General features: G+C 38.9%; 2 protein-coding genes and 1 long non-coding RNA gene across 3 annotated transcripts in view; all 3 read left to right on the top strand.

The window, feature by feature from the left end:
- LOC138002179 (ATP-dependent DNA helicase DDX31-like) overlaps positions 1 to 24,000 on the top strand; it is a 75,821-nt gene that overhangs the window by 5,084 nt on the left and 46,737 nt on the right. The window contains exons 8-10 of the mRNA XM_068848262.1: positions 10,994 to 11,037; positions 12,641 to 12,711; positions 16,300 to 16,364. Coding sequence (XP_068704363.1) covers positions 10,994 to 11,037; positions 12,641 to 12,711; positions 16,300 to 16,364 — 180 coding nt within the window. The remainder of the gene's footprint in view (positions 1 to 10,993; positions 11,038 to 12,640; positions 12,712 to 16,299; positions 16,365 to 24,000) is intronic.
- On the top strand, positions 4,454 to 7,785 carry LOC137979313 (uncharacterized). The gene is made up of 3 exons (XR_011118299.1): positions 4,454 to 4,577; positions 6,634 to 6,732; positions 7,388 to 7,785. It is a non-coding gene; the product is annotated as an uncharacterized lncRNA (long non-coding RNA).
- LOC137979303 (adrenocorticotropic hormone receptor-like) lies at positions 19,885 to 21,048 on the top strand. Its single transcript, XM_068826545.1, has one exon. The coding sequence runs from the start codon at positions 19,979 to 19,981 to the stop codon at positions 20,930 to 20,932; it is 954 nt and encodes a 317-aa protein (XP_068682646.1). The 5' UTR covers positions 19,885 to 19,978; the 3' UTR covers positions 20,933 to 21,048.

The raw sequence follows: 24,000 nt of genomic DNA, 5'->3' as shown, positions 1-24,000 counted from the left end.
CGGGTATATCATTGCCCATGGAATACTACAATGTACAACAAACAGGGTTCAGATTGTTTCCGGACTTTGATATCCTTGTTTATTACACAAATTTCCCGTTTTTTCTGTCTAGTAAACAAGCTTGACAGTTAAATTTGTTTGTTTATTACACCAAAAAGTGTGGTCTTTTCTGTCTATTAGACAAAAAATGTGTCAAAGTTTTTGTGTAATAGACAGGTCTTAATTTTTCGTTTGTTATACGAAAGTGACGCGCTTTTTGTTTAATAAACGGAAGTTACTCAAAAGTTCACGGCGACTAATTTTTTTTTTGTACGAGCCGCCAATACGGGAAAAAAAAGTGACTAATGCATGATTCTACATTTTTTTTTTGTGGAACTTGCGTCTGCTTGGCCCTTTTACCGGGCGAGTTTTAGTCATGGCTTTCCATTGTAATTTTCAAGGGTCCGCTCAACGGTTGCGATCAGAGTGTGCAGTAAACTTCGTTTGACGTTGCATCAAATTTTGCAATACTGCATTTAATTTTGACATCTGAATATTTAAATTCTTACAGTCAACTGCTTGTTCCCCGTCACATATTGTGTTTAAGTATGTAATTTGGAATTTCCTACAGTGGTGAACATTTCATCAAAACTGCGTGAAAACTGAGCTGTCAATGATTAATTTCGGCAACAGCCACAGCTCCCTCCCTTGAATCCTTTTATTTTTAGTGCTAATGTTGATTTCCCCTTTGAGGCTCCTTTTTCTTGTCCCGATATACATGTTCCTGTGGCTGAATGCTACAACCTAAATAGCTGAACAGCAATCCGCACTGTCTAATAAACCATATTTGTTTTCTCAGTATTGGACTGGAACTAGCTTGCAATGGAGTCTAATGCGGGGAAATCTTTTCAAATGCAACTTCTTTTTACTAATGTTTCCCCGCATTAGCCCCCATTTCAAACTAGTTCTAGTTCCAGTCCAATACTGAGAATACGAATATGGTCTGTTACACAACGTGTAATGGTGGTGATGATGATAATAATAACCCCGTGGTCTGGAAATACCGGGCTGCTGGCGTCCGATGGGGGATAACTAATCGCCTTTGGCCGGGAAGGGGTCTTTAGCCTTGGTCGGCAACTTTCCTGGTGATGGTATCACGATAAAAGCACTGGGGAAGGCCACCCTTCAAACCAAACCTCAAGATGAGTGATAATGTCGAGTAATAATATTTCAAATAACGGCGTAAATGGGACTGGAAGCAATAGTGAAGGTGTCGCGCCCTGCAGATGTCCTGTTGAACAGCAGCGCAGGCCTGGTCGTCATCCAGTGACTGCTGAGCAAAGACAAAGGAGACTAGAATGGTCGAAAGAAGATAACAAGCTCGAGTGTTCAATCAGGAGCGAACCTGAGAAGCGAGGGTACCGGAAAAGACTGCTTATGGAAGAAATATTACAAACAGAAATGCTAAGAAACGTGAGTGAACAGAGACTGTGATCAAGTGAGACAAATTAAGTTAAAAAAAAAAGACTTGAACAATGGCTTGATGAAATCACCCAAGCAGTGCAAAATGAACAACAAGGAATTGCATTGCCAGAATCATCTCCATTTACAGGACAAGAAATTCAGGAAGATATGTGAGTATGGAAGAGGTAAACAACAGAGATGAGATGACCCAATTGAGATGGAGCAGAACAACCTTGATCGAGTACATACACCTCTACACAGAAGAATTACTGAAGTACACTGTAATGCACCAAGAACGGATCTGAAATCATGTGACAGAGCAAAACGGAGATCAGACGTTGCTAAGCTAGGCGAATGAAGCAGTTAAAGACATCCGTATTAGAGACATAACGGAGCTGAACTCTTGGCTATATGCAGCTGCAGAAAGAATGAGAATGTTGAAAGAAAAGCGAGAGAACAAGTATGGGGAACCATTCCGGAAAAAAAGAATCAAGACAAACATCGAAACATAGCGGAAGGATTAAGTAAGATCGAGGAAGTAAGGAAAGGGAATACAAGACTACAGAAAAAGAGAACGGGACTACGTGAATGGGAAATTTCAGCTAGAAGGGAAGGGAACTTGGTAGAGTAGTGCACGTGAAATCCAGATTCAGTAATCAAAACGAGCTGAACATGTTCGGTCTAGCTTATTTTATTCGAAGTCAGTGGGGAAAATGGAAGCATTCATTGCGTTTGACTTTTCTGTCGGATGGATTGACAAATTCGTTATGCATACAAACGCTATGCCGACAAACGGAGTACGCAACCTTCCTTACAAAATCAGCAGTGTACCAGATCTATGCAGAAGAAATGACCAAAGCAAGCCACCCGTTCCTTGCAAAAATCACTTTCCTCTACAGCAAGTGGAAAACGCAATTTACAGATGTAATATTAAAGGGGTAAAAAAAGTTGATAGCCGAACGGCTTCAGACTTGAGAAAATGTTTCTCGCTTGTTGTTTTTTTTTTTTTTTTCAATTAATTCAGAATTTCCATCATTGCATGTTGAGCACACGGCTAAACGTACCAAAACTCAGTGATAACCATAATATGAGATAAAACACATAGAGTTGATAGGCTACTGGATTGTGTGCTCCGTAAATTGGTGAAGCAAATTACTAATTAGTGCATCGGTCTATATTGAGCTCGGCAGAACCTCGAGAAGCTCCAGCTTTGGGATTTTTCTCCGTACCTCACAACTGCTTCAAACTTTTACATAAGCACGGCTTGCAAAGAGAGAAAAACGTAAAGTTCGCAAAAACTACCGTCCTCAACTACCCCTAGCATTAACCACGTCCGCAAAAAGATTATAGAGCACGCGTCCATCGAGGGAATTAATGTTTGATCGAAAACAGGACTTTGCCTTAGGCATTCGTCGAATGAAATAAATTTTGAGTCGACGTGTTGCCTTAAGCTAATGTTTGAACGTTTAGCCAGGGCTAAAGTAGCGCATCTGAAAACCTATGGCATTAGCGACATAAATATAGAATATTCGAATTAACAAATAATAATAAAAGAAAGGGTTACGTTTTTACGAACGTTGGCCGTGTAGCACTTATATTTGAACAGACTTAACTGATTAGAGTGTAACGTGAAGTGCTAAGTTTCTACCCCATATGAACCATATGAGCGTTAGCCCTACTAATGGAAATGGGCCTACACAAGGACAGAGAAAAACTCTGACCAGGTGGAAGCCTCGCCTGTGATCTGTTCTGTTGTCAAGCACTTTGGAAGCGGATAGAGCACGAAAGTAGTGTAGGGGAAGCACGAGACGTAATTCCTTTTGTAATAAAGGATTTCTTAATTTCCTCACACAGGACGTATTTAAAACATGCAGTAGCGAAATGGCAAAATGACTTTTCTGGACAGTAAAAAAGTATGCTTTCCAAGTTGTGGGTATCGAACGGTCAAAGTTCTCCAAGGGTGACATACCGACTATTGCTCTCTTGAAAACAGCAAGATTTTTGTACTTGTCATAATTATCTCGTCACTTGAGCTTATATACACTACAGACTTTAAGATTCGAGGTCGCCCTTGTCTAGGACGGCACCGGAAGTGATTTCTCCTAGACTGACGTCTCACCTTTGACTGCGTCGAGTCCCGCCAGAGCACATGTTTTGACGTCGTATGCAGAAGGTGAGTATTTCGGTGGAATTTTGTACAAGATTTGGCATACTTTTGAGTCTCAAATATATTACTTTTGTCTTATGTGTTTATTGAAGTCTTTTGCTGATTTATTGACGAATTTCAGTTTCTTTTTCATTCACTTTTAGCCAAAACCTGCCCAAATCCGAGTGTCTGTCGACCCTCTGATTAAACTAAAGTTTTCATTTCTTCGCGTTTGCTAAACGTATCTGCAAATTGTGGAAATGAAAATTGCAGCCTACTTTTGTCTTTTTATTAGTAGTAATTTTTTTTTATCTAACAGTGGTAACGATATATGTATTTTTAAATTCGAGAATTTTGTCGATGGATGCAAAATAAAGCGCCATGTCGATAAGAGTTTTATGATAAAGTGCCGTATCACCTCGTCGAGGAACGTTTCATGAAAATCCTGAATTCCATCTTTTCTTTGTTGCTGGCATTCTCAAAAATTGAACTAAAGATGGAATATCGTGCTTTTCAAAACGAATGCCTGCTTTACATTCATCAGGGTTTTTGTTTACGATGAAAAATCAGTTGTATTCATCATGAGGAATAGTCAAATTTGCAGGACTGAATTCTTCGTAACGCAAAGGAAGTTCTTCGCCATCAACCTAACCCTAACCCTGAACAAAAGAACGGCTAAAAACGGAATCGAAAGGCAAATTGTTGTTCAGAGCGCGCCTTATGTCGAAACTTCATCAGAAAGTATTTAATAAAATGAAATAAATTGACCAAACATGAATAAGGAACCGTGAGTTGTAAGAAGACAGTATAGCAGTATTTTGGTTAACACTGCTTTCTTGAATCTAATTTTACATTGACAGGAAAGGCGGTGTACAAAATGTGCGATATGACGGACGGTGCACATTAAAGAGATATTGCGCAAAGGGAAAATAAGCGGGGAAACCAGACGAAGGCTCAGAAACGGCTCTGGCTTATCTAGGATTATCTGGTATGTTTTGTTGAGTTCTACTTACTTTGTCCGAGTATCGGTTTGCACAATAATTGATGTTGAAGGTAAAGTAAAGTAAAGTACACGTTATTTAAAGTCGGAAGTTCCTTTACTCTCTAGAGAGTACTCTCCCAGGAAGCCGACGGTGCGCTCATTTTACCCCCCTCTGTCCATCAGTGCTCCGTTTTAAGGGTACTTAAAGCTACTTAGGCTACACTGAAAGAAAAGAAGTCGAAACAAGGATGTGAGATCCGGGGATCGAACTCAGGACCTTATGCACCAAGGCCGCCCACAAACCGACTGTGCCACCCTTGTACTGCTATAAAACGCGAACAAAAGAAAAATAGCGACTGATTAGTAGCTACAGTTACCGGCTAAAGGTCACTATACAAAGTACATTCAATCTCCAGTTAATAAAAGCGTATTCTCAAGATGTACATGTGAACATTCATAAACAGCACGGCAGAGCAATTTTGAAACAGAAATAACTTACCTTGAACAATTACAACTATTTTGCGACGGAAAGCTCTTCGACATTTTCCCAAAACAGGGAAAACGACTGTAGATTTAATCCACAACGACGACAACATGCCAGAAGCAATGGCCCACACTTGAAAACAATGACTATTTATGCTCTCGGAGATCTGTCACGTGTTATCACGTCCTCAAAGTGGCAAACTGACTGACTGACAATCAAGATCTGCCTCTGACTTAAAGGTCTGTATGCATACAATGCAAAAGACCCCAAAAACGATTAAACCACTTTTTATCCACTTGAAATCCTGCGTCCGCAAAAATAACAAACGGTTTGATGCCCACGAAAAGAATTTGTTCGTCGTCCAGGCATCATGCAACCTTATCAGATTCAAAATTAAAAATCCTCTTAAGACATGCCAAAAATTTGCGGACTATTTGCGTTTATAGAGTTTTGCAAGGAGCCGCCATGTTGGTGCACCGCCGTTGTGCACCAATATGGCGGCCAGAAGTCAACACGAACATCTGGAATTCACTTAACAATGAAAGCGCTTACTTTTCGCACATGACATAAAGTACATGTGTAAAAACACATCTCCTAATTTACTTGAAAAGCTCGGACTACTGAGATTCATATGCATATACATACATTTTATACAACCAAATAACTGTATTTTCGAAACGAAAAACGTCATGGAACTGGAAACTTGAAAAAAAGATTTGTTTCTAGGTCGTCTTCAACCACCTTTAGATAAGAATTCAAAACATCTTGCGATTTTGATTTTAGAATTTGATGATGTCATTGTGAAAACCATCTATAGTACGAATCAGAGTCAAGTATTAGGCTCTGGCTCGGAGCCGAACTCTGGCTACCTCGTATAACTTAGGGAAACTCTCGGGGTGTCTAGTATTTGTTGCGGGGGAATTCCGATTGGGGTGTCCGTTGCATAATGGTAAGCGATTTTCCAACTTCACCAACCGGTCGATCCAAATCATGAAGTTTGTGTTCCTGACCGGAAACTATAACATTCGTTTGTATTTTGATGTTATATCCAGGTGTCAGTATTAAGTGATTCGCAAACGGTAGCCGAAGGAATCACCAAAATAAAGGCCGAAGTATTTATAGGCAACCTGCATCCTCCTTTTTTAAGTATTGACATTGTGCTCTTGTCCTTTCCAAGATCGGCGACCATGGGTGAAAGTTGAAACTAGAGACCCACGTAACTGGTGTTTTGGTGAATTACAACCCCCAGCGCATCAGTGGCCCACACGACAGCGATACGTATTACTCCACAGTTTTCTGTGAATTTTTCAGTCAAGGGTACGATCGTACTTATTTATTGATTTCACGTACAGTGTGCAGTTGCAAATTCATAACCATTTTCCGTCAGTGGCCAGAACTGTCGGAAAAAAAAAAAGAATTTTAAAAGAACCTGTGGGTCATTGAGAAAAAAATTCAGCAGAGTTGAATAAACGTCTCCAGCTGGCATCGAGGCTGAACGAAGCCGGAATTTGTATGCTGTCACTACTTATGCAAGCTATAGTTTAGTGACTCTTTATCCTGTTTCCAATTTTCGTTTAGAGTATGCTCGTCTGCCTCCATCGTTTTACCGACAAATGGATAACTGCTGATTTGTTGTGTTTTCTGGAAGTGCTGATTGGAATGGACATTTTTACGAAGGTAAGAACGTCTGCTTTGATTGGCTGTGATTGGTTGTCGCTTCTGATCTAACAGGTAAAAGACGCACAAATGACGTCATAATTTAAAACTCTTTTTTTACTGTATAAAACTAAGAGATTCAATGTTGCCGTGCCTCTGTTCAGTAAGGCCTGGTCTTCACTAGCGACGCAAGCATAAGCACAAGCAACACACGCAGGCGCATTTACTTGTTGTTAATTAGTGTCTATTGTTCGAACAAAAGGCTCTAATAAACTACAAGCTACTGAGTTTGCGTATGCTTCTTTTGCTTATGCTTGCGCCGATAGTGAAAACCAGGCTTAAAAGATCATAGATGACGTCAAAATGTGGTAAGCACATCAGTGACACACTCGGCTATCGCCTCGTGTACCGCTTTTTTGTTCTTACTGGCGACATTTTGACGTCATCTGTGATCCATTACTGAACAGACGAACGGCAGCATGGAATCTGTTTGTTGATATGAACACATCCCCGACGGAGTTTTTCATTGAACAATGAATAAAAGAATAATTACAGGTCTATATACGTAAATAGAAATTCATGGACAAATATTACGGTTTCAACTTAACCCAACATCAATTATCTTTACAGTTAGGGGCAACAGGTTTGATTTTGAATTTTTTTTTTTGTGTGGCAGATAAAGATAAAGATAAATTCCTGCTGGTTGTAGACACGCACGAGCTAGGGTATCGATCATATGTTCACCTGCGTTTCCAGACGCCTCAGCAAGAACAACGCCCGGACCCTTGTCGAGCTTATCAGAGAGATAATCTTGAGCTAAACCCCAGTCACTGAAGCTGACACATTAACGTTCATGGATGACGTGAAAATGGCTGGAGGAGTGTACCGATCCCAATCTCTCTGGGTGCGTTCATCAAAATCAATTTAAGCTCGTCAAGATACCGGATGGGAAGGCACTCTTTCTTTTTTATAAGAAATGGTCTACCAGCGAGGTGTGGGAACCTCCTGCAGGCTTCCAGATTATCAAAGAAATACCTAAAGGGGGCACCTAAGCTAACTGGACAAGACCACCATTAACCACACCAAGATACCACCACCACCCGAAGCTGCGGTCCGCGCTGCTGACATCAACGAGGAATTATTAAGCCTGGTTGAAAATGGGGAAGTCGGCAGGTCGAGGTATTAGCCAATACGTGTTGGGTACCATATGCCTCGATATTTTTTTACGCCAAGCAAAATATCTTACACCATACTGAATACATGTAGTATTTACAATCTCATAATTCAAAAAAGAAACAAGAAAATGCTAATACAAAGAATAAAACTTCATACAACTTAAATTATTCAAGGTTCCTTGCAACTTTCAAGTGAAGAGGAAATGCCAAAATTAAAGACATTCTTGTAACCAAGCTGCAAGAATTTGCGCTAAAGTTTGTGCTCGGTGTTAGGAGGAAAAATGGTGAGTAAAACACTGCTGTCTATATAATCAAAAGAAAATTACACAGTGGCTTGAAGACATGAATTTTATTTTCTCGTGTTCAAAACAATATTTTACTCTCTCGCTGCGCGCGCTGCGTTCGTAAAATATTGTTTTTATCACGCGAAATGAAATTTATATCCTCGCGCCGCCGTGTAATATCCTCTATTTATTCTAAAACAATATAACAACATTTTGATAGCCAAACAACACTCAATTCCTGACAATTAACAAATGGTAAACGGTTCGGCGCGTACAATCGAGCTAGACTTTGCACGCGGGAGGTTGAGAAGCACGAAAGAAGCTGGCTAACTCAATTGCACACGCGGAATCGTTTGACATTTGTTTTAAAGCAGAACCACAACATTTTTATGGCATAATTTAAACCTCAAGAAATCCCCGGTCAATTTTTCAAAAGCGCGCGCATTTTGTAAACATTGGAGTACACGTTAATTGTCGCCAGCTCTCGTCGGCAACGTGCACCAATGGACAAATAGTAAATGCAGAATTAACCAATTAGGGACCGGTTGCTCCAAACCTGGTTTAGCGCTAACCGTTGGTTAAGAGGTATCAAAATCAATAGGTTTCCATGGTATTTAACGCTGGTTAGCGCCAACCATGCGTCGAACAACTCGCGCGTGATCGCGCGTTTTACTGAGCTATGGTATAATTAAAGATGCAAACATATGCTTAGTAGACGGACATGCTTGCCCAATGCTAATAGCATAACGGCTAATAACCCAGTTTTAAAGTAATCGGTTTCGTCATTGTCCACCTTTTTAACGAGAGAGACCTTTTCATTCAAGAGGTCAAGTTTCATCTGGAAAAAAAAGAACAGCTACATGTAAAAAGAAAAAAAAACCCGGCTCTTTGAGAAGCCACCACGTGGCTAAAAGCCGAGACCAACATTTTCTTTCCTTTATAAAAGAGTCTGTCGACTGGGCGCTATAAGTTGTTTCACATTGTTTTTCTTTGTCAACTTTTATTGAAATTGTAGGCCTGTGGTGGATCAGTTTCCGTTCCAGTTCTGATGAAGAGAGAAAGGAGGACAAACAGACAGAGAGACCCAATACAGATGTTCAGTGCTCAAAAACGGCTCTTATAAAACGCCAAATAAAACAAAAAAGCCAGTAACCAAAGTAATTATTTTTACCCATTTCCTTTCAATGCATTGAACAAGTCATAATCTCAGGACCCCGCGTTATTATGTCAACGTGTCCATGACGTTAATTCAAGAAAGTAAGGAAAAACGCGCGTAAAAAAACCAAGTTCGTGTTCCCAAAACTTAAGTATTTTTAAATCAGTTTTTGAGAAAATTTTCGTTACGATAACACCCGTTGCCGGGATAAATGGCAAGTGATAAAGGTACCTGGAAATAAGTTTTAATGTTGACTATTAATTTGCTTTACTCCGAGTCCATATTCATTCTGAACAAATGCAACAGTGGAAATGTCAGTATATATGAACATTTGTTCGCGCTGGTCATCGAAGACATTCTGGCTGCCTGACTGTCTGCCTCAGCCTAAATATACGCAACTGCCGCCGAAACAACTGACATTGGCGGTTTGCCTGCAGATCTAGCTGCAAGACTCGTTTACCATCAATCTCTTCTGACTTTGCACATTTAAGGACCTGATGACTTAATAACAGAAACAGGGTAATTTATGTGATAATCAAATGGTGTTGCGCCAACATTTTTTATTAACAATCTTCTCACAAAATACTGATAAACGTATTATTAACGTGATTTCACGCCAATTTACAAACTAGCGTCAGTTTGTTCCATCCCCTCAATCAGCGTTCGTCGTTTTCTTCGGGGCGTCTGATCGCAGTTGATTTCAATGTTCAACCTGATGAAAAAAAAAAGTCAATCAAGTTGACAGACTGTTCGACATAATTTGCTGAGGCTCGCAAAAAAAAAGCAAATTAAGAAAACAATACTGATCAGCAAGTTGTGATGGCAGGTATTTGTTGGAATTGTCAGGAACTTATAGTGCGCGCACAATTTTGACTCGACGGGAAGAAGATCTGAGGTCCTCGAAGAGGTGATCTTTCTGAGTTTCACGTGTTTCGTACAGTATGTTTGTAATTTGTTGCGCGAAAACGAATGAGGCTTCTAAGCTTACCACTGGCGTATTTTTACAGCCAAGAAAACAAGTAGTTTGTGCTGTTAGACGATGTCATGGATCTTCGTAATGGCAAACAAACGAAGCTTACTGCACACGTCGAGCAAACTCTTGAAAAGTACCTCTTCTAACAATAGCAAGCCATGGTTAAAACTTGCCTAGTAGAACGACCAAGCAGACGGAAGTTCCAAAGAATCGTGCATTAGTCGCTTTGTTTTCCATCGCAATAATTTTTTTTCTGTTATGGCGGCCCGTAAAAAAATCGTCGAAGTGACGTTTTGAGTCCTATTTTCGTCCATAAAAAAATACGTGCCACTTTCGTTTAATAAACAAAAAAACCAGTTTACACAAAAAAGTGACACTTCCTTGTTTAATAGACAGGAAAGACCGTCCTTTTTGTGTAGTAAACAAATTTAACTGTCAAGCTTGTTTATTAAGCAGAAAAAAAACGGGTAATTTGTGCAATAAACAAAGAAATCAGAGTCCGGAAACAATCGGAACCCTTAACAGGGTTCAAAGTAGTAATTCAAAGTCTTTAAGTTACTAATAATAACTTAAGACTTTGAAGTTCTCGTCTTGAACTAGCCATGAAACGCACTAATGACGATAATATGACGATAAAATAATGACGGTGAAACAATTCACAAATAATTTCTTAAAATATTTTGCCGTTTTTCAGGTATCCAATCTTGAAAACGATTTGAATTTGATCACGATGACGAGGTAATAAGGATTTTTTCATTGGGTTTTTGTGTTGATGATTCTGATGGCACTGGCAATAGCGCTCCTAGTATTACATGTATGAGTAATGAAATTAAGGGGTCTATAAGTGGGTTGATTTCATTCATGTGTAGTAAAAGTTGTTTCCTTAAGAGTTGAGTTCATTTATCTTACCAATAAATTATGTGTTGATGCCAAGGAAGAGTTATTTAATATAATCTCACTGCAGATTGTTGTCCATGGCTAGAAAGCTCGTGTGTTTAAAGGGTACATGCATAATTTAACATACTGTATTTTTGAAATCCAAAGGAATAAAAGAATTGATTTTTTGGTCATAGTAGCACTTTACAAATGTCCATTAAAGATTACGTACACCAAGTGATGGTGATGTCAATAATAATTGAGCTACAGTAGATGATTAGAGCGAGTTTCAAACGAGTGTTCCGAAACCAAAACCAAAGTAATTACTTTGGCCAATCAAAAAGGAGGGAGACAATCCAGTAAACCAATCAAAATTCGAAGTAATTACACGTAGCCAACACAAAGCGCGGGAAAATGTTCACTCGCAAGCCACGATTGGTTTTGGTTTCACTTCTGATTGGTTGAAAAAGTGGCGCGACAACTTTGAACCAATCACTTAGTGAAGTGATGCAAAACCAAAGCAATTCGCTAATTACTTTCGACACTCAATTTGAAAACCGCTCTATTGATAGTAAAAATTAATCGCAACAAGGCTGCTGCGTAAGAAATTTTCCGGGAGCCCTTCGGGCTTCCAACATTAAAAGTTAGTAGCCCGAGTCATTTTTTCAAGAACGTAGAATTAATAAATTCCAGCTGGGATGATATTTACAAGAAAGAGAGGATGAATCAATTAAGGCGCCCGTTTGGGCTACTTGTTCAGAAATTTGGTCGCCCACTCTCGCAAATAAGGCCTGTTCCAAACGTCGTGCTACTGCCGTGCCGAATTCAAATGAATTTGGCTTGGCAGTGGCACGACGATGGCACGGCAGCGGTTTCAAACGTAGAACCTAATACAGTCGCGCCAAATTCAAAGAACAAAAGAAACCATCCATCCAGCGTAATAGTATGCAAATAATGCAAAATCATTAAATTAATTTATGAATTGAGTTCGGCGCAAAAATAGCGCGCAGTTTGAAACCAAGTCGTGCTACTGCTGTGCGGCACGGCAAGTCCTGCCGTGCTAATTAGTCGTACCGAACCTAAGTCACCCGTGCCGCGCGTAATGGTTTCAAACGGCGTGCTACTGCCGTGCTTAAATCGAAATAACAATAGGCCATTTCCGAGTTCATATCTCCCTCCTCTTCAAGGCGAGTCTAAGTGCGAAGTTTTTCTTATGAAAATTATTTTCATTCATAGGTAAAGTAAAACTAATTACCATCACAAAAACTTCGCACTTGGACTCGCTTTGAAGAGGAGGCGGACAAGCACTCGGAAATGGCCTATTTCATTTGAGTTCGGCACGAAAGAAGCACGACGTTTGGAACAAGCCTAAGGCGCCCCGGGCGACCGTTAGGCAGCAACCTTGAGCAATTTTGTAGAAAGGAAGCATTCAAGGCTTAATCCTGTTTCTTTTTTTTGTTTTAAGCATACAGAAGGCTGCCATTCCGTCTCTTCTGGAAGGCAAAGATGTGTTTGTCAAATCCAAAACTGGAACAGGTACATGTACATGTGCATTCTAGTGTCGTCATTATTATTATTTTCCATTTTGATATAACTGAACGGGGGCGCATCCCTACCGGTTTACCCCATTTTACGCAAATCGGTCAGAAAAACGGGAAAGGGGACTTTATGGAGTTAAAATCCAAAAATTCCCGGGGAGTGTGCCCCCTTTCCTCCCCCCTAGAAACTTTTTCGTCGTTTTGGAAACCGGTCATCATTTATCTTATGTCCGCCCCTGCTGATAGCATTCCCTGGTCAGTCACTGTTGAAACGCGTTAACACATAAAGTCAACGGTCAATACTCCGATTCCAGAAAGAAAACCGGAAGTTGCATGCAAGTGAGGCGTAATAGCCCACGCGGCAGGAAAAATGTCGGACAAAGCAAACAAGAACGGGGTTGTGGGCAAATTTAAAGCTGTTTCAGCCGTGCAAATTGTTAGCAAGTTTAAAAACATTGAACACAACTGTTACGCAGCTGTAAACTGTAATAACCGAAGTGAAAGTAGACACGATTTATTGTTTCGTGCGTTTCCATCGGACACACAACAACTGAAAAAGTGGGAAATTCGTATGAAAAGAGGAGATGGCTTCTTTCCCACGGTAGGAAGCAGCTTCTGTTTTTCTGAACACTTCTTGCCGACGGATTTTAAACGGACTCTGACTGGTCATAGACGAGACTTAAAGCGTACCATTGGTCTTTCCTTGGACAAAAGTGGATGAAGGATCGCTTTGTGGAGCGAAAAGGCTGAAGTTGAGATGTGAGAAATCTGAAGGGATAACAAAAGCCGAGAGTGCTCATGAATATAAAGACCAGGAAGAAATTGCAGGAGATTTCCAAAAATATTCTGTTGTATTTAGTCCACCAACAGTGTGATTTTTTAAGGAAATGTGTTATCAAAGATGTGCCAACCTTTGATTCTCCTAAGGGCCCTTTTGACGTGAATTCTTAAATTGGCAATCCTCGTAGTCTTACAACAGTCTTTCTTGGAGACCTGTTCAGATTTACTTCGTCATTTAGTGGGAATGAAAAGTGTTACCACGATCAGCCATAATCAGGTCATGCTGATCCACCAAAGCAACAAAAAAAAACTGCTTATAAAATCTACTTGTCAGAAATACTTTCTCCGTACAAACTACTCACAAATGTAATCCAAACATTTGGGGAAATTCCTACAAGACCTTTGAAGGTGTTGTGGGACTTGTGTTCAGAATTAAGTTCACTCAAGGTCTTGAGGAGTGTGGCATTTTATTTCTGTGCTGTCTATTTCTAAATCAACGGGAAAAAACGAGGATCCATTACTTACAGTATGGACCGAGATAACTCGGTTAGTAAGATATTTATTATATCTCTGAGGTTAATCCGGCGCGCGGGCAAGGAAACTAGTCAAAGTCAAGCGGAAGGTTCAACTGCCACAAAGATTGCCGTGCCAAAATTCCAAAAACTAAATCTTCTTGGCTGTTAAGTTTGAATTAGTTGCTTGCAAGATTCAAACAGTTTTCAGTACAAGTTTATGAAACAGAAATGACACGAAAAAATCGCTAGATGATGTTTTATCGAAATTTTAAATTTAGCGGGCTGTACAGCGGGCCGTACTGTAGAATACGGCCCGCTAATTTAGCCAATTACAGCGCGCGAACTATCTGAGAGATATGATAATGAACCTAAACGCGAGATCACGCTCAAATAAACCACGTTTTGAACGGGTCAAAAAAAGCCAAAACTCATCAATCGGTTGCAAACGCCTAGCGCAACCAACATTGCGTCCAGGAAACCTCTTTTCTTTCCTTGTCATGAAAGGAAATTTATCTTCAAAATTAATAGAATCAGAATTATCGCGTACAAAACTGGAATAAGTTAATTTAGGGGCATTAGGCTCTACATATTTCCAGAACTCTGATAAAGTTACATAGTCTGGGAATCCAATATAAAATTTTAGATCTTCATTACTACTTAAAAATCTTTCCAGACCAAACTTGGAAATCCTCTCCTTTGCGTTAAATTCTTGTAATTCTTGAACCAGCCTTCCATTTTCCATTTTTATTTCTTCCATCCACGTGTCGAGTGTTGGTGGACCGAATACAACAGAATCTTTTTGGAAATCTCCTGCAATTTCTTCCTGGTCTTTATATTCATGAGCACTCTCGGCTTTTGTTATCCCTTCAGATTTCTCACATCTCAACTTTGGCCTTTTCGCTCCACAAAGCGATCCTTCATCCACTTTTGTCCAAGGAAAGACCAATGGTACGCTTTAAGTCTGGTCTATGACCAGTCAGAGTCCGTTTAAAATCCGTCGGCAAGAAGTGCCCAGAAAAACAGAAGCTGTTTCCTACCGTGGCAAAGAAGCCATCTCCTCTTTTCATACGAATTTCCAACTTCTTCAGTTGTTGTGTGTCCGATGGAAACGCACGAAACATTAAATCGGGTCGATTTTCACTTCGGTTATTACAGTTTGCAGCTGGGTAAAATTTGTGATCAAATTTTTTATCCTTGCTAACAATTTGCACGGCTGCAGTAGCTTTAAATTTGGCCACAACCCCGTTCTTGTTTGTTTTGTCCGACATTTTACCTGCGGCGAGGGCTATTAAGCCTCACTTGCATGCAACTTACGGTTTTTTCTGGAATCGTAGTATTTCGTAGCAACAATAGCCCTTTTCACGGTTAGTCTTTCTCATTTGCGTTACAATGTAATCTAACGTGGACGCGAGGCAATTTCGGGTTAAAACTACAAAATAGCCCGAAATTGCCTCACATACATGCTAGATTACATTGTAATGCAAATGAGATAAACTAACCGTAAAAGAGCTATTTAAGACATTTTTTGCTCAAATATGAATGATTTGATGAGTTTTAAAGCACAGGGAAAGATCTGGAGACCATGAAGGGATCGTAAGCACATTGGCGAGGCTCTTTATTGTTATGAGACTGGCATGGTTGTAGGCTTTTAGGGTCGGTTTTTTAACTCCAAACACCATTAATTTTTTTTATCAGGAACAAGACTATTGTTGTGGGACTACTTCTAGAGTTTTCTAGAGTTTTATATTATCTGAGACTAGAAAATGCTGTTGCACGGTGTAAGCAAGCTACGTATGACCTCCAGGAGAGAAGTCTAATGCTCGATCAACAGATCCATCCAGTTGGTAGAAAAAGCAGCCCATTGGAGGATAATAAACACTTAATGACTGGTCCCGAGGGAAACAGTTCATTTTGTTTCCCGAGAATCTCAATGTTTCCCCGAGGCGCAGCCTAGAGAAACATTGAGATTCGAGGGAAACAAAATGAACTGTTTCCCGAGAGACCTGTCATTAAGTGATTTGTTATAAAGCACTGTTACCCTCTGACGTCATGGATTTTGCACTGTTGCCCGCTAAGAGACTTTTGGCGGGAAACAGTTTTATTGTTAGATGTCATGTGACCTCGAAATAACCAATGAGAGCGGGTGCTGCTGGGGAAAAAAAACTCAGCTATATAACAAAAAATCTTACTGCCTACTGAAAGACAAACAGAAATAAAAGTAATAATGGCTGTTTTACAATAGCATTGGAAGCACATTTTCTGACAGTTTACTTCAACTTTCTTTCTGACAGGAAAAACTCTCACCTATGCAGTGCCTGTGATAAACTCCATTCAAAATATCAAACCAAAAATTAACGTAAGTAAATTTACATGTCTTTTGTTCATTTTTTGCTAAGATTAAGGCTATAATATATAGATTTAGCCCAGCCTAAAAGCGGAGCCCCCGTTGCTAACCACAGAAAGCAATATAGTGTTTTCGGAAATATGCGTCTGCATAAAGTACAAAGGTAATCGTCGTTTATAGTGTGGACTGCAGTTTACAGTGATAAAACAGATCAAAAACCTCTGAGCTAACAGCAGTAAACAAACAAGCCTTGTAAACAACAACCAACAATTTTAATCAACAACAAAAACTGAAATTAAATGCACGGTAATCTCTTTCACAACATTTTCCGTTTGACTGACAATCTTTATCTCTCTCTCTTCTGTTCAGAACAACAGCAAAAATTTTACTAATTAAAAGTCAACCTAAAGCGTAATAATTTCGCTTACTTGACTGAAATTTCACAGTCAAACAAAGCAGCTCACAACTGGGCATCCATTTCACGCAAAAAGCAAATATAATAAATGTGATTCTTGAAATATGTCAGAATGTCTGTCACGAAGGAATTGCAAACGTTTTCAGGCCTTCTTCGTTTTTTTTTTAGCTAGCTTTACAAAATATGTGAGGAAGCGAGACATAGATTAAGAAGGAAAACCGTTTTAAATAAGTCTTTTGTCTCTTGCTCTATTTCTCTCAGCTTTACGTTGAAATTTACGTTGAAATTTCCCATCTCCTTCCACGGCTTCTCTCGAGGATTTCTTTGCTTAAATTTCTCAAATTCCGTCGCCTCTTCTCTCGTGCTGTTTCCTGCTCTTTATCCCGTTGCACGTCACTAATATAATTTCCCACCAGAAAAACGCGGGTTGCCAAATGCAACGCTAACACGCGATTTCCTGGCAAGGAAAACTGCCCGAACACTCCCGTCCCTAATGGCTATCCTGCCTCCCCACCTCCACCCCGACAGTCTGTACGGGCGGACGTACGTGACGTCATATCCAAAATTTCCATAAAACCTGCGTATCGGTAACTTCCACCTATTTTCTCAATATTTGTGGATAGTAAAAAGCGATCAGTTCTTTGTAATAATCATATTTTAGGAGGGAGTTGTTAAATTTCCATAGACCTGTACATCAATGTGCAACACTCTTTGATTCGCCAAATAAACTTCCTGACTGTCGTCTGTATCTCGATCGTAGTGATAATGATATCACAAAGTATTTTAGCTGGACGAGATTTTATCAGCACGTACCGCCAAAGTTTGCTTGTAGTTTATGCAAACAGCTGCAGAACGGTAGCCTCCTCAATTCTCTCAGGATGTATCAAAACATGGCAATGTTTTGAGATACAGATAAGGGCAAAAAATTGAATCTTTTAGAGTAGTTGATATTTGTAAATTTTTTAACAAATTAACGTCACAATTCATTGATCTGTATCATTTTTTAAAAGGAAAAATTTAGACGCATCTGGATTTGTTCACCGAACAGTTCTCGATTTACTGCTTGTCCATCGAGTATATTTGATTTGTTTTAATGTATTTTGTAAAAAGTTGGTGTGTTGTTCGAGCTCCCGCATACATCAGGAAGCAACGCACCGTTGAATTTTGTTAATCAGGCTGTTTTCATGTAGAATTGTCGTTAATTTATACAAGGAACCTTTGCTAAACGGGAAACTTACTTTCCTTTGCGTTGCCTGAGAAATTGAGTTCTAGACTCGTCTAGTTCGAATTTAAGAAGCAACGTAATCGTAAAGATAAACTTTTTGAGGATATGGTGAGAAGTCCAAAAAGATTTGATGGAATAACAGAAATAAACAAGTGTTTTCAGGGAAACATCAACATTGCAAAGAGGAAAAAAATGCTTTTCGGAGTTGGTCTAGCTCTTCATTGCAATCTTATTGTCAGATCATACTTATTGATTATATTGAAAAGACTTAAAAATCATTTTTCATTCACTCTTCTTTGTTAGAACTAGGATGAACAAAGGTTTGTAGCATATATAATAAATCAGTAAAGAATCTGCAAGAAAACGTTCTCAAAGTGAACGATTAACCTTGACTTAAATTACTTTGTCTGTTCCATTCCTTTTAGTTATTCATTTGAAATACAAGTCTCAAATTAAATTGAATCCTCAATTGATTCTAATCACCTGTTTCTGCCTGACGAGAACAACTTTGTATTATCCTCAGTCAGGCTGGAGAAGATACGACAGGAAATCTTCAAATAAGAGGATCAGTTTTTTATTTGCCCACCCAAAATAATGTGTGTTAATGATAAAGGCTTTTCATCTCATCCGGGATGAAAACCGGTAAATAAAAACCTTCCGTAAAATGTAATATAATATTACACTTGACTCTAACCTAGTAACACATCAGTTATTTTTTGTTTAATTCTCACCTTTGAACAGCGTATACTGTTACAGAGATTCTATATAAATATCAACTGTCTAGTGGCCATGTTTTCCTACAGTCGGAATAAATGTGATAAATTTAGTTCGGGCGTTCAAACAAAATAAAAACAAATCATTTGCTTATTGAAATGAGGAATAGGCATGTTTTACGATTTTCATCAGGGAACGTAATTCTCTAGTATAGCAGAAGAGCTAGACTAATGGGAAAAGGGACGTAATCCATTTGGAAAATCGTGGCGTCAGATGGAACATGTTCGGTTCGTGACGAGAATGACGGAATATTTTCGCAATTTTAGCACGGTGTTATCAAAACGCCAAAAGAAGCATTTGAAAATGTCCGTTAATTCTGATCAGTAAAAGGGAAAAAATCATGTTCCATTTGATTCTGTCTATCTCAAAATAAAAGAAATGAAACTAATTTAAAATGTACGCTAGGAATACATTTTTGCAGATACGGCGGCCATTTTGATTTCTATTGCTTCAAATAGCTATTATGAGATGCCCAGGGGTGCAAATACATTTTAATTTGCCCCCTGGGCATCCCATAATGTCTTTCCAAAAAATAGAAATCAAAATGGCCGCCGTATCTGCAAAAAGGTCTATTAGTATTGCTGATAAACCCAGCAAGACTCCGTTCAAAGACTGTTTTCCTGCAAATTTGTCGTCTCCAATTTCGTAGATGAAATTTATTGATTTACATCGCATTCGACTACTTCCTTGCGCTATTTATTGTGAACCCTTTTTATGGTTCTTAAGTGAGTCCATAAAGGGCGGTCTTTTACAAATTCCCAATTATAAATTTCTCAGTTAGAATGACCAGCCACATTTGAGAACAAAGATTATTATCAATATACGCGGCCAAATAGAAAATCGGCCTCTTCAAAGCACACGCTCAGCGGGCCGCAAAAGACTGAGGCTGCTAATGCATTATCAGCCCTACAGCTGATTGGTTTTTGTTTCAACTTTGTGGTATGCCTATTATTTATAGACGATTTTACGCATTGTTCTACGCGGACGCAAACAAACAATATTCCCTCAAAAAGTCATGTTATTCCCTTATTATCACCGACTTTGTTAAATTGATTCAGGTCTCCTATGGAATACATATAATTAAGTTCGAGCTAATAATTGTCGAGTTGCAGAAAACAAGCCTTGGCGCTTTGGCTTTCTAAGTATTGAGAAACAATCTAGCAGTAGTTGCTCTATTCCATCGAGGTGCAAGTTCTTGAACTTGTCGTGACAATGAACGAAGCAAACGAAATGTCTCACGACCATGATCATGAACATGGGGCGGGAATAATTTCAACAGCAACAGTCGCCATTGTGGGAGGAATTTTCAGCTTGACATTTTCTTCAGCTACAATTTTAACGAACATTGTTCTTTTGGTCACACTCTTTAGCGATCCCTACAATTATTTTCGATCTCGCGGTACCACATATTTCGTGGCAAGTCTGTCTTTGAGCGATTTTCTTTCAGGTTTGTTTGTACAGCCTTTGTATTCGGCTTGTATGCTTTGCATTGGATCTGGACATGAGCAGCCCAAACTTTGCGAGATTTCGCTTATTTTTTCACATGTGACTACTAAGATTTCAATTTTTACAGTGGTTGCTTTAGCAGTGGATAGGTATCTAGCTGTGAAGCTTTCGTGGCGATACAAAAACCTTGTAACAATCCGAAAGGTCATTGTGTGTAACATTTTCATCTGGCTGTTCTCTGTGATGTTTGAAGTATCACATTCTGTTGTTGAATCCGAAAACATTTTCCATTTGGTTGATCTTCACCTTCAAACCACGGTCCCATTAGTTCTTATGAGTTGCGTTTATGCTGCCGCTTACATAGAATTTCGTCGCTACTCAAGAAACGTCGTGTTTGGACAAGCCCTTCCAGGTGGAAGTTCTCGTACATTTGTTCAAAACATTCGACTCGAAAAGAAGATAGTTTGGACAGTCGTAATAATCAATGTTGTGATATTTATATCTTTTTCGCCGTATTTAATCGCAAAAAATTTAGAAAATGGCTGTTTAAAAGAGAAAAGCAGTGAATGTAGTGGGGTGGGTTTTGAAACCTTGAAAGCTCTTTCAGTACCAATGTTGTGTATAAGCTCTGCGCTAAACCCATTCCTTTACGCTTGGAGAATACCACAATACAGGCAAGCCCTAATTGCGGTGAAAAACCGGACATGCCTTTCGTGTTAAAGATAAAGTTGCTTCACAAGTACTCAGGCAGTAAACAAGCCTACGGTTCTCGCAACTGATAGTTTATTTGAACGAAAATTTTCGTAGTTGTCAACTCTCTTTGTAACTCTCCAAAAGAGCTAGACCAATGGTAAACTACAATAAAATTGACTATGATATATGTGCGAGGTTATAATGATAAAAGGGTTCTTTTGCAATCCTCGATTCTGCTTCCATGAAATGGCGACTTAAATCAAGATTGGATCCTCTCTTGCTTAAGAAATTAAAATGAAAACAGGGCTGTGCACATGCATTAATTGGGAAAAAACACTCTTTATCAAAAAGGTAATCACTTCAATTTAACACTTCATTCGCTTTAACACCGCTATTACTTACGATTTTTAAGCAGTCCTATTCGTGTCTATTGCTCTATTTTTCTTAGCTTTACATTCATTTTCATTGAAATTTTCTCTTCTTCTCCTTTTTCGGCTTCTCTCGAGGATTTCTTTGCTTAAATTTCTCAAATTTCGTTGCCTTTTCTCTCCTGCTCTTTCCTGCTTTTTATCCCGTTGCTCGTCACTAATTAAATTTCCCTCCAGAAAAACGCGGGTTGCCAAATGCAACGCTGCTACGCGATTTCATGCCAAGGAAAACTGGCCGAACACTCCCGTCCCTTGTGGCTGTCCTCCCTCCCACCTCCACCCCGACAGTCTGTACGGGCGGACGTACGTGATGTCATAGCCAAAATTTCCATAAAAGCTGCCTATCGGTGACTTATACGTATTTTCTCGATATTTGTGGATAGTAAAAAGCGATCAGTTCTTTGTAATTATCATCTTCCAGGAGGGAGTTGTTAAATTTCCATAGGCCTGTACTTCAATGTACAAGACTTTGATTCGCCAAATGAACTTCCTGACTGTCTTCTGAATCTCGATCGTAGTGATAATGATATCAAAAAGTATTTTAGCTGGACGAGATTTTATGAGGAAGTACCGCCAAAGTTTGCTTGTAGTTTATGCAAATAGCTGCAGAACGGTAGCCTCCTCAATTCTCTCAGGGTGTATCAAAACATGGCAATGTTTTAGGATACAGATAAGGGCAAAAAATTGAATCTTTTAGAGTAGTTGATTTTTGTAAATTTTTTCAACAAATTAACGTCACTATTCATTGATCTGTATCATTTTTAAAAAGGAAAAATTTAGACCCGTCTGGATTTGTTCACCGAAGAATCCTCGATTTACTGCTTGTACATGGAGTATATTTAATTTGTTTTAATGTATTTTGTACAAAGTTGGTGTGTTGTTCGAGCTCCCGCATACATCACGAAGCAACGCACCGTTGAATTTTGTTAATCAGGCTGTTTTCATGTAGAACTGTCCTTAATTTATACGAGGAACTTTTATTAAACGGGAAACTTACTTTCCTTTGCGTTGCCTGAGAAATTGAATTATAGACTCCCCTACTTCGAATTTAAGAAGCAACGGTAATCATAAAGATAAACTTTTTGAGCATATGGTGAGAAGTCGAAAAAGATTTGATGGAATAACAGAAATAAACAAGTGTTTTTAGTGAAACATCAACATTCCAAAGAAGGAAAAATTGCTTTAAGGAGTTGGTCTAGCTCTTCACTGCAATCTCATTGTCTGACCATATTTATTGATCATATTGACAAGACTTGAAAATTATTTTTCATTCACTCTTTTTTGTTAGAACGAGGATGAACAAATGTTTGTAGCATATATAGTAAATCAGTAAAGAATCTGCAAGAAAACGTTCTCAAACTGAACAATTAACCTTGACTGAAATTACTGTGTCTGTTTCGATCCTTTCAGTTTTTTATTTGAAATACAAATCTGAAATTAAATTAAATCCTCAATTGATACGAATCACCTGTTTCTGCCTGACGACAACATTTATGTATTATCCTCAGTCAGGCTGGAGAAGAAACGACAGGAAATCGTCAAACAAGAGAATCAGTTTTTTATTTTCCCACCCAAAATAATGTGTATTAATAATAAAATCTTTTCATCTCATTCGGGATGAAAACTGGTAAATAAAAACCTTCCGTAAAATGTAATATAATGTTACACTTGACTCTAACCTAGTAACGCATAAGAGCTATTTTTTGTGTAATTCTCACCTTTGAAGAGCGTATACTGTAAATGAGATTTTACATAAATATCAACTGTTCAGTGACTATGTTTTTCTACAATCGAAATAAATGTGACAAATTTAAATGGAACCTTTAAAGAAACTGAAAACAAATCATTTGCTTATTGAAATGAGGAAAAAGCATGTTTTACGATTTTCAGCAGGGAACGTATTTCTTTACTATAGCAGGACAGCTAGACTGTTGAGAAAAGGGACGTGATCCATTTGGAAAATCGTGGTGTTAGATGGAAAACGTTCGTTTCGCGACGAGAATGAGGAACTATTAGCCCAATTTTAGCACTGTGTTATCAAATTGCCTAAAGAAACATTTGAAAATATCCGTTAATTCCGATCAGTAAATGAGGAAAAATCATGTTCCATTTGATTCTGTCTATCTCAAAATAAAAGAAATGAAACTAATTTAAAATTCAGCTGGAAATTTACGCTAGGAATTAGTAAACACCCAGCAAGACTCCCTTTAAAGACTGTTTTCCTGCTACTTTGTCGTCTCAAATTGCGTAGATGAAATTTATTGATTTACATCGCATTCGACTACTTCCTTGCGCTAGTTATTGTGAATCCTTTTTATGGTTCTTAAGTGAGTCCATAAAGGGCGGTCTTTTTCAAATTCCCAAATATAAATTTCTCAATTAGAATGACTAGCCATATTCGAGAACAAAGAGTCTTTTTAATTTGGCACATATAAAAGAGCTGCAGTTGACAGCACAGACAAACTATTGGCTGTTAATACACGCATATTTTGTCGGTTTAGTTTGACACAAAAATTTGGTTTATCAACGGAATTGATAATGTAAATTGACCACCGTACAGAGATTCTAAAAGCTGACGTTTCGAGCGTTAGCCCTTCGTCAGAGCGAATCCGCTCTAACGAAGGGCTAACGCTTGAAACGTCAGCTTTTAGAATCTCTGTACGGTGG

This window comes from Montipora foliosa, chromosome 1, assembly GCF_036669935.1.
Source record: "Montipora foliosa isolate CH-2021 chromosome 1, ASM3666993v2, whole genome shotgun sequence".
Classification (NCBI taxonomy): domain Eukaryota; kingdom Metazoa; phylum Cnidaria; class Anthozoa; order Scleractinia; family Acroporidae; genus Montipora; species Montipora foliosa.
The sequence above is the reverse complement of the archived record's forward strand: the minus strand, read 5'-3'. Positions and strand labels throughout refer to the sequence as shown.

Coding starts and splice junctions, on each gene's coding strand:
- LOC137979303 (XM_068826545.1), top strand. CDS start 19,979: ATGAACGAAGCAAACGAAATGTCTCACGACCATGATCATGAACATGGG.